The sequence below is a fragment of the Hemiscyllium ocellatum genome, chromosome 21 (assembly GCF_020745735.1).
Source record: "Hemiscyllium ocellatum isolate sHemOce1 chromosome 21, sHemOce1.pat.X.cur, whole genome shotgun sequence".
Taxonomy (NCBI): Eukaryota; Metazoa; Chordata; class Chondrichthyes; order Orectolobiformes; family Hemiscylliidae; genus Hemiscyllium; species Hemiscyllium ocellatum.
Genome location: NC_083421.1, coordinates 44,488,699 through 44,499,087, shown reverse-complemented (window position 1 = coordinate 44,499,087; position 10,389 = coordinate 44,488,699). Strand labels below are relative to the sequence as shown.

General features: G+C 40.8%; 1 protein-coding gene across 1 annotated transcript in view; it reads right to left on the bottom strand.

The window, feature by feature from the left end:
- Positions 1-409: 409 nt before the first annotated feature.
- LOC132825665 (adhesion G-protein coupled receptor D2-like) overlaps positions 410-10,389 on the bottom strand; it is a 145,171-nt gene continuing 135,191 nt past the window's right edge. The window contains exon 20 of the mRNA XM_060841040.1: positions 410-457. Within this exon, the coding sequence (XP_060697023.1) occupies positions 410-457 (48 nt within the window). The remainder of the gene's footprint in view (positions 458-10,389) is intronic.

The window sequence follows — 10,389 nt, the reverse complement described above, 5'->3', positions numbered from 1 at the left end:
CCAAATAATAAAATGTAATGCAGGGAGCATACAAATCACTGTTATACTTTAGTTATAGCTTATGTCACTAAAATAATAATATAACTTTGCATGAAGTAAACCTTAGTGGCAAAAAACCTTCTCACTCACATGCTCAGCTGACAACTCAAACACTGTACTAGATCATGGTATTGGAAGAGAAATTCACTTGAAATTGATCAACTGTTTCATGTGTTTGTTCAATTGAATAACAAGTATATTTACATTGAGATAAATAGATTAAAAGGTATAATAATTGGACAGAGTAATATAGTAAACTTTATGGTAAGTGAGATATACAATTTTTAGTGGTTTATCAAGACATCATAAGGTGCCAATTAAAACAAAGTTTGTTGTCAATGGGAAATAGATTAATGTAAAAATAAATTCTTCATACCTCGCTGTTGTAAACACCATACACCAAGAAAATATACAGCCCCTAAAACAAATGAAATATAAAATTTATATAGACATGAATCATACTAGTCTTACTGATGCTCATTTCCTTCAGGAACAAGTGGTGACAAAAGACTATTTAACAAAAGACGACTAATCTGCTATTGTTTCAATTGTTCACTGATGCACATCCTCTATTCTAGAATAGTATGTGTTGTGAAAGGTTTAAAAGATTGGTTAATAGGCTGACAGGCTGTAATATGAACGTTCATTCCATGACCATAAATATTTTTATACCACAGATAGTGTGGAGTTTCAAACACATTGAAACACTGCAGAAAGTGCAAGAGAGATTTACAAGGACCAGAGCAGAAAGATGCAGCTATCAAGCAAGTTTGAACAGGATGAGGGTTCGGGTTAGGTGAGAAGTGGGGATGATGGGATGGCAGTGATGCAAGGTCTCCCTGCTGCATGTCAATCCAGAAGTGAGAATTCCATATTGCACTCACAAGAACTGTCTGTAGCAGGTGTTAAACCCTGCACCTTCTGCCTCAGATTCAGGAAAGTTACTAGTAAGGCTAACCCACTCTATGATGTCAAGAGGAATGATCAAAAGTATCAAAAGCACCTTTTAATAAAGATGAAAGGGAATTGTCAAAGGGAATTACCATGGTATCAAGGCATTTAAATGTCCTGCCCTTTAGATCTTTGAATCTGCTGTATTAAGCTAAATCATGCAGGTTATATCATACTGTTAACATAAACTAGAGGGTTTCTGTTACTGGATTAGTGCTGAATGACTGATTTCACAATGATCAATTATCACAGGAGGGTACCTGCCATTTAACAGCTTGATCGGCAGATTCAAGTGGTTACTGACCCTTTGGCTGGGTATATGAATTTGTTGTTTAAAACCATTCTGTAGGTTGGTTTTCTTTCATGCTAATGACCCACAATTTTAACTGAAAGTTCTTTGATTGAGATAAGTCTCATATCTACCTTTCTCAAAGCAGGAAATCAAGGATTACTCTTTCTGGATATAATGTTCAGACCAAAGGGATTAACATGGCAAAAAGAAACTGCTGCTCAAAATTCTAATCATTACTATGCCAGTTAAATTTTATATTTCATTTTGACTGGATTACTAAATGGATTGTGGCACAAGGATTGTTGTTTATAGAGATCCTGATCAAAGCAAAACGCTGATCTAAACATAGCATTTCTTGGCAAGCTAGTCACTGTGTTCATCAAGATTTAATTGCGCCTTACTTCCTTTTTCAAACAGGAGCTTGGGACAAACAGGATTGTAAAAATTCTTTCAGGCCATTTTCAATATCCAGCGCATCAAAGACCAACAGATATGCTTTGATGGGCCAACTCTGGTCGTGACGATTGGCTCTTCCCGCTTGAAAAGGAAACCTAACTCCCACACAACATTCCATCCTGCCATTCAGCTGAAAGGAGCTAAACCCTACCAAGGAAGGTACATGAGGAAAACTAATGAATATGACTGTAATTCAAAGTTTTAATGTGTTAACCTGTAACTCATTATTCTAAACTAGCGCAAATAGACACAGTAAATGCTCTTTTGTTAGTAAGACAACATTTGATCTTTTGTTTACATACAGATCATCATATCACAATTAATGACATTAAGTCTTAATGAGATAAATAGCTGAAATTGATACTCCTAGCGCTATGTAAAAATTATGCCATAATGCAAAGAAAATACTGGAATGCATTATGTTACAGATACGAAATTTGTAAGACTATTATGTTTTAAATTGTCTTTATAATTTAAGACCAAACAGAAACATCCCAGAAATGGATTTGGCAGGAGGTTGTATAAAATGTTGCCCATTAATAGAACCAAATAGCTTGGCTATGATGGAGAGTGGTTGGGATTTGTGGAGCAAGGTGCAAAGACCTCATGCCTGAAACAAAAGCTCAAGCAGCAGGTCAGGCTTTCTATCTCTGAGATTCTGTACAGAAATAGACAGAAGGAAGGACCTCACAGAGAGACAAAAGACTAGCTAATGTATGGTCAGAAGGAAGATCCTTTCTGTGAATGACCAGTCAGAATGCAGGAAGGAATATGGTCTCAAGTTAAAAGTAATCATCCTATTACAATCTTAGAAATCCTGAATTAAATTGAGTACATCTCAATGTAGATTCTAACATTAACCCTTTCAGAACCATTACTTAATTCAAGGTCTTTCAAACCACAGTACATCCTAAGGCACATCACAGCCAATGACATATTTTGAAGTGTAGTCACTGTTGTGATGTAGGAAATTTAGGGTTGAATCTTTCCCATTCACAGTTAAAGTGTGGCAGCAAGAGAATTTCATGGCATTTGCTCCACCAAGGCCTGGGCCAGATTTTCTCACATAATCTCCTGCTTTTCACCTGATTAATTACGCAACTGAATTGTTGCCACACTTTCCAGGGAATGAGATGGTAAGCAAGGTGGAAGTGTTTGCCACTGCTGGAACCTTCCAGCTTACAGACGTCCAGCACAATGTCCAAAACCCAGCTGCATACCACTCCAAACACTGCAGACCAGGGACTACCCATCAAACTGGACTCTATGGCTCAACTCTAAATATTTCACAGAGGAAAGGAATGCTAGTCTCTCACTTCTAAGACGGGGGCTGGAAGTGCTGATAGATGGGGTGATGGGAAGGAGGGTAGTGCTTTATCTTGACTGCCAAAGAAGGCCACACCACCAGACTCAGCCAGCCTGATCAGAAATTGGAGCCCAGCTCAGTGCTGTGTCTAACAACAAACAAGATGCCCTGCAATACAGCAATGATCTTCTGAACTCTACAAGATACAATCATCACCATTGTCTCTCTGATTCCTCACATTCATAAGGCTATGCTGATGCTTCCATAAATATGCTTCTTACCAAGGCTTTTGGGTTACACCTCTCACTATTGCAGGCATCACATTCACTCAATGGCTCTCATTCATCTCATCTTCTCAACATTTAAAATTCAACATTTTAAAAGGCATCTGGATGGGTATCTGAAAAGGAAGAGTTTAGAGGGATATGGGCCAAATGTTGGCAAATAGCACAAAATTTATATAGGATATATGGTTGGCATAGACGAGTTGGACGGAAGGGTCTGTTTCTATGCTGTGAAGTTCGATGACTCTACTAACCCTTGTTGACCTCACCACTCTCCTGCTCATACACAATCACTAACTGCTATTGTATCCACTGAATTATGTCCAATTCATCCATTTGTCGCACTGCAAGAGAAATTATCCTATGGTTGTGCCAAAACAACCAAGGAGGAATGCTTATATGGAGATGGAGAAACCAATGGTTGACAACTGTGTTTCATTGTGCTGTGCTACTTGCTAATTGGTATCAACACTAACTCACTCTTAATCTTCACAAGCTCTTACCCATCTTATCCAATTAGGTCCCTCTCTTCCATCATGCAGTCACTAGTGGTACCCAGCAAATGTTTGCACAGATGCCATAGACCCTCAGCTGCATCTCCACCTCTACGTCTGTGGAGGAAGCCAAGGGACCCTCAAGGCTTTCCCCTGCACCTTCCACCAGCTCAGAGACTTCCACTCAGTGAAAATCTATCCAGGTTAGTCTTGGGAGCACAATTTGGCAGCACTGCATGAACACATCTCTGTAGCAGTTTGAGGAAGAACTCAGGTCTCTGAAACTCAAAGCCTGTATCAGTTCAGAACTTCTCACCATTGTGGGTACTCTTTCTAAATCAAACTCAGGAAAACATTGGTGTCTTTGTAACTGACTAGAGAAGAAATACCCCAGTGTCTGTACCCAGAAACTTGCCAGTGACTAGGCACCCGCTCAGCCCCAGACAGAAGACAATCCCATGGTCTTGAGCATTAATCACTTTATGAAAATGCTGAGATAGGAACACCAGGTGGGTTTGTCAGAAGTCGGCAGTAATCTGGATCGAGGATGGAGTAATCTACCAATATCATCAGCACCACATAGGCCCCCGAGGACAAGCATCTTTTTGTCTTCAGGGAGACGTTGGTGACCAGCATAGAGAGCCCAGTTCAGCACACCTCCCCATCTGCTGGATAGGCACAGGCCTGAATTTAGTTGTGCAGGGTAACTCCAAAGACTCTTCTTCAGTATGTTTTGAGCCTTCGGACTCAAAACTCAAACTCTGTTTCTCTCCCCCCAGATGCTGCCAACCCCCAGATATACTTGGCAAGACAGTCCTGACTGAGTGTAGTCCTGTGCCCAGACTTATGTCTTTAACAGCAGCCTGACATTTTTTAATCCCCGGATTCTTGCACTTGACCTTTAGGACTGATCTTGGCCCAATCCCCTGACCCTGGGAATACCAAGCTGACCACCTGGACTAGGATCAGACAAATCTGACTGACGGTAGTTCTCCTTGATCCCATTAAAGACTGACTCCTCTTTAACCTTCAGACATGGCCTTTCGTTGCAGTGTAAATTTGCTGTTTAACTTGCTGGCGCACGATTGATCAGTGCCATAGAGTGAAATGTCCATTCCTTTCACGGTTCAGTGATTCCTATTGTACCAAGCTGCCCGCCTTGCCCTCTGTGCTGAAACTCAATGCAGGCCACACAGGCTGGCAGCCTCCAATTGAGTTGAAACTGGTTGAGTGCTAAGAAATGAAGTAAAGAGCCATTGAATGCAGCCTGTGTAGACATATGTGTCCCCCTGTGTGGAAAGCAGAAGCATCCCACTTGTAGGTGACCCTGAGTTCCAAAGTCAATGTTCAATGCAGAGAAATGTAAGATGATGTACTTTGGTAGGAAGAACATTGAACAATAAAAAATGAGGGTTCAATTCTAAAGGTTGAGTAGGAGCAGAGGGATCTGGGTGACAGGATCATTGACGTCATAAAACAGGTGGAGAGCTGTTTATAAAGCATACAGTGTCCTTGGCTTTTTTAATAGGGGCAGAGAGTACAAAAGCAACAAAGTGATGTTGAACTTGTACAAGACACTTCTTGGGTTGTAATGCACAGTTGCAGGTGCCACATTACAGGAAAGATATGAATTCATTGGGCAGAGTGCAGAAGAATATTTCCAGGATTGAGAATTTCGCTATGAGGATAAACTGATGAATTTGGGACTCTTCTGTTTGGAGAAGAGGAATCTGGGAGGAGATTTCATAAAAATGAAACATCAAGAAAACATGTTCAAATCTTTCCAAGAAGCTTTAAACGCTAGCTTAAGAATCTCGCTACTGAGCAGTGACTACTTTATTCCCATCCATTTGTATCTTATTAGCCCAACCCGTCCCATTCCTATACCACTTCCAATTCTCCTCTCCTTCCCAGTGAAGGTATCCTGCACAAATATGTTGAATTGCTGAATGGATAGAGGGGAGCTAGTAGATGTGCTGCATTCAACAATGTACCTCACAAAAGATTAAGATAGGAACCCACAATGTTGCAGGTAGTATATTGAGAAGCATAAGTGGGGATGAGGGCTTCTTTTGCAGGTTGGCAACCTGTAACCAGTGGTGTTCCACACAGGGGTCAGTGCTGGCACCACAATTGCTTACAATATATATTAATAACTTGGAGGAAGGAAGTGAGTTTACTGTAGCCAAATTTGCAGACAACACAAAAATAGGTGGAAAGGTAGGTTGTGAGAGGAACATAAATAGTTTACAAAGATAAATTGGTAGTATATGTAAGTGGGTAAAATGTCGACATTTGGAATATAACGTGGGAAAATGTGAAGTTGTTCATTTCGGAAGACAGAACAAAAGGACAGAACATTATTAAATGGAGAAAAATTGCAGAAAGCAGCAACGTCAAGGTACTTGTGCACAAACACAGAAAGCTAACACACAAACACACCAGGTAATCATACAGTCGAGTCACTGAGATGTACAGCATAGAAACAGACCCCTCGCTTTAACTCGACCATGTCGACCAGATATCCTATATAAATCTAGTCCTATTTGGCAGCATTTGGCCTATATGTTTCAATACCCTTCCTATTCATAGTCCTGTCTAGATACTTTTTAAATGTTGTAATCATACCAGCCTCCATTATTTCCTCTGGCAACTCATTCCATACACGCACCACCCTCTGTGTGAAAAAGCAGGAAGGCCAATGGAATGATGGTCTTTATTTCAAGTGAAAGGTTCATATGTCACTAATTACAGCACCGACTGTACCTAGCCACAACTTCTTTAGTTACAATGTCTTAGACAATACAGAAATAAAACGTCCAGCATTACAGAAATACAAGTTCAGATTAGCAGATGTCGCTGGCACATAGCTTCCAACCCACACTGGGCCCTGGCTCCACACCATGGGAGGTTGTCACAACACACTGGGAGACTGCTGTTGCTGGAGACCAGGAATCATCGGAGGCCGGGAATCGTCGCTGGAGACAAGGAATCGTCGCCTGGGGCCGGGAATGGTCACCGGAGGTGAGGAATCATCGCCGGGAGCCGGGAATTATCACCAGAGGCCAGGAATTGTTGACGGGGGCCAGGAAATTTTACTGGGGACGGGGAATCCTAGCTGGGGGCTGGGAGTTGTCACCAGAGGCCGTGAATCATCACTGGGGGCCAGTGATTGTCACCAGGGCTGTAAACTGTCGTCGGGGGCTGGAAATTTCACTGGAGGCCAAGGGTCAACCAGAAAAAAAGAAAAAGAAGAAGACAAAAAGAGCACGACGAGGAAGAAGAAAAAAAAGTAAAGAAGAAGAATGGGCGGATCTGACGAGCTCTGGATGAAGCGTCCTACTTCATCGCCATCTTACAACAACATTTAAGACTGAGATGAGAGGAATTTCTTCTCCCAGAGCATTGCGAGTCTTTGGAACTCCTTGCCACAGTAAGCTGTGCAGGAGATGTGCTTATGTATATTCTAGGTTAAAATACATTGACAATTGATCAGTCAGAGAAACAAGGACAATGGAGAAAAGTCAGGGACGTGGATATGATGAATGTCAGATCAGCCATGATCCTAGTGAATGATGGAATAGGCTCGAGGGGCTGAATAGCCTACTCCTGTTCCCATATCGTCTGGTCTTCTTTGAAATAATGGAGTGGAATACTGTATCCACCTGAGAGGGCAGGCAGGACTTGGTTTAAATATCTTATCTAAAAGGCTGCATAGAGCATAGACGTTTACAGCCCAGAAAAAGGCCTTCATCCTGAGTCTGCACCAGTAAAAAACAACCAACTTACTATTCCAAACCCATTTTCCTGCACTTGTCCTAAACCCCTGCAAGCCTTGGCATTGCAGGTGTGTATCTAAATACTTAAATGTTATGAGCGTTTCCGCCTCTCCCACTCTTACAGGCAGTGAGTTCCAGATTCGCAACATCCTCTGGACTAAAAAGATTTTACCTCACACCTCTTCTAAACATCCTGCTCATTACCTGAAATCAATGCCCCGATCACCGGTCCATCCACCAAGAGGAAATGCTTCTTCCTGTCTATGCCCGTCATAATCTCAAAACGTTGGTAATAAGTTTAAAAGAAAGGCATCTCTAACAGTGCAGCACCTGCTCCACACTCCTACTGGAGTCTCAGCTTCGATTTCTATGCTTAACTCTGGACAATCATTATCAAATTATCTCCCAAGAAGAAAATAAAAGATGATTGATTGCCACATTTATTTCTATTAATACTATTTTCTTAGCAATGGTAACTTACATAATATATGTCAGAAAAATATAAATTGTGCTGCTGCTAATTCAATTTAATTTTGAGTTGAGCTACATATTTGAAACCTTGACAACTATTGAATCAGAAAATCCCTGAGAACATTTCCAAGGTGAGGTCTGTATGAAGTACTGACACACTAAAACAGGCCAATGCCAACTTTTAGATTGTTTATTTCAATCAAAAACAAGCTTCTGAATCTTCTCTTTTAGAGGACCTCTCATTCCCTAGTTCCATTCCACAAGATTATATATTTGGCTAATAGAAATTTAATAATTCCTTTTCCATATGGCGTTAATGTTATTTCATCATACTGGACTTTTGAATTTTCTTAAATGTACAAACCGTTATGATAATCGTAAACATGGACCATTGCTATTCACCTTTCATTATCTGTTTTAAAACCTGAGACTATCATGGAGTAAAAAGCAGGTTATAAAGATGACAAATAATTATCTAAAATGGCTTTATGATTGAGACAAGACCAGGAATCCATAATGGAATGCTATTTCATTCAAAAGACAATGAAACCAAACAACCAAATTAATGCCATAATAGGAGATGAAAGATAACCTGTAAAGTATTTAACAACGGAGCTAAATGCAGAGAATACACAAATGATCAATACTTCAGTGGTTTGCTTGGCCGATTAGAGAGCTGACAAATGGATTCATTACAATAGAACCCAGAAGGCATGCTCTCTTTCTCTCAAGCTGTACTTTATTATCTCTCAAAGGAAGTACCTGGTAAAAAGCACCTTAGAAATCTAGAATTCTATAAATTTCATTATTTGTTCAAGGAAAGACAACTGCTAAACGAGCATGGACTCAGATTTCACTCACAATTCAAGCCCTCCAAGAATTCAAACTGCATTTACTTTACCTTCCTGTCTGTACTGGACACCAGGCCCACTGTTCTTTTAAACTTCCTATCTGTATTTGTGGATTTGATTGAGGGGCTAGTAGGTAATAAAATTCCATTCTTTCACGCAAGAAAGCTTTAGCAACTGACTCCTTTATTTTATAGTGAACCATGTCTGATACAGCTGCTTGCTAAAATACAATTATCAAGATATTTCTTGGTAATTGAAGGAGGAGGGAGGAGAACTGATCCATTCTCATAATCTCATCATAACTAAACACACATACACAGCTAACATTGAAGTTCCAACTGAGAAAAATCTGAATTTGTTGCCAAGGATACAAAAGTATCAAGTGAGGAAATGTCATTTGTTTAGTTAGTTTCCTGTAGCAAAGATCAGATCTCCATATTTCCATTATTTAACCCAGTTCGTGTTTGTTATTTCCCACAAATGTTTTGAGTCTATATAGGAAAGTATCCCAAAGGGATTTCTTGCTGCTCTGAGGGAACAGCGGGATATTTGGAAGTTGAATATGTGAATAGAGTATGTGAGAACCTTCGTGGACTTTTCTCTTTTTGTTCTCTTGTGGGGCATAAGAATCGCCGGCTGGGCCCAGCATTTATTGCCCATCCCTAGCTGCTCCTGAGAAGATGGTGGTGAGCTGCCTTCTTGAACTGCTGCAATCCATGTGGTATAATTAGACCCACAATGCCTTTAGGGAGGGAGTTCCAGAATTTTCACAGTATCATTGAATCCCTACAGTGTGGAAGCAGGCCATTCAGCCCATCAAGTACCACTGACCCTCCCACTCACCCTACTCTGTCCCTGTATCCCATGGCTAATTCACCCAGCCTGCACATCTTAGGCTGAGGGAGGAAACCGGAGCACAAGAGGAAATCCACACAGATACCTGAGGATGGAATTGAACCCAGGTCCTTGTGAGCCACTGTGCTGCCCCAGTTTTGGCCCAGTGACATTGAGGAACTTTTGGATTGTGGTTAACCGCTTATGTTAAAAGGAAAACAGACCAAAAATGCTTCTGTTCATTTGTGAGACCAGGCTTGGAAGTTAATTGCAGGTTGGTTCTTGATCAAAATTCTGTAGATGCTTTGTCACTGGGGAAGGGTATTCTGTTTAAATAAATAGCAGGAGGTGGCTGTTAATGAGTTCTGCACCTGGGAATTGGCTCCAGAAAGTCTTGAAAAAACCTTGTGCTCAAGCAGATGGAGCATGTTGAATGGTAGTTAGGACTTTAAGGTTAATTTGTCAGGGCATGGTCAGGGTTTGAATAGGGATTTGGACTGTGCTTTCGGTAAAAGGAAATTTGGCTGTTGATGCTACAGCATGATGTTTTGAAAACTCCCTGCCTAACCTTCCACAAATAGCTCTTGGAAGCTCAGAGAGCAGAAAACTAAATTTTAAGTATCTTTATCTGA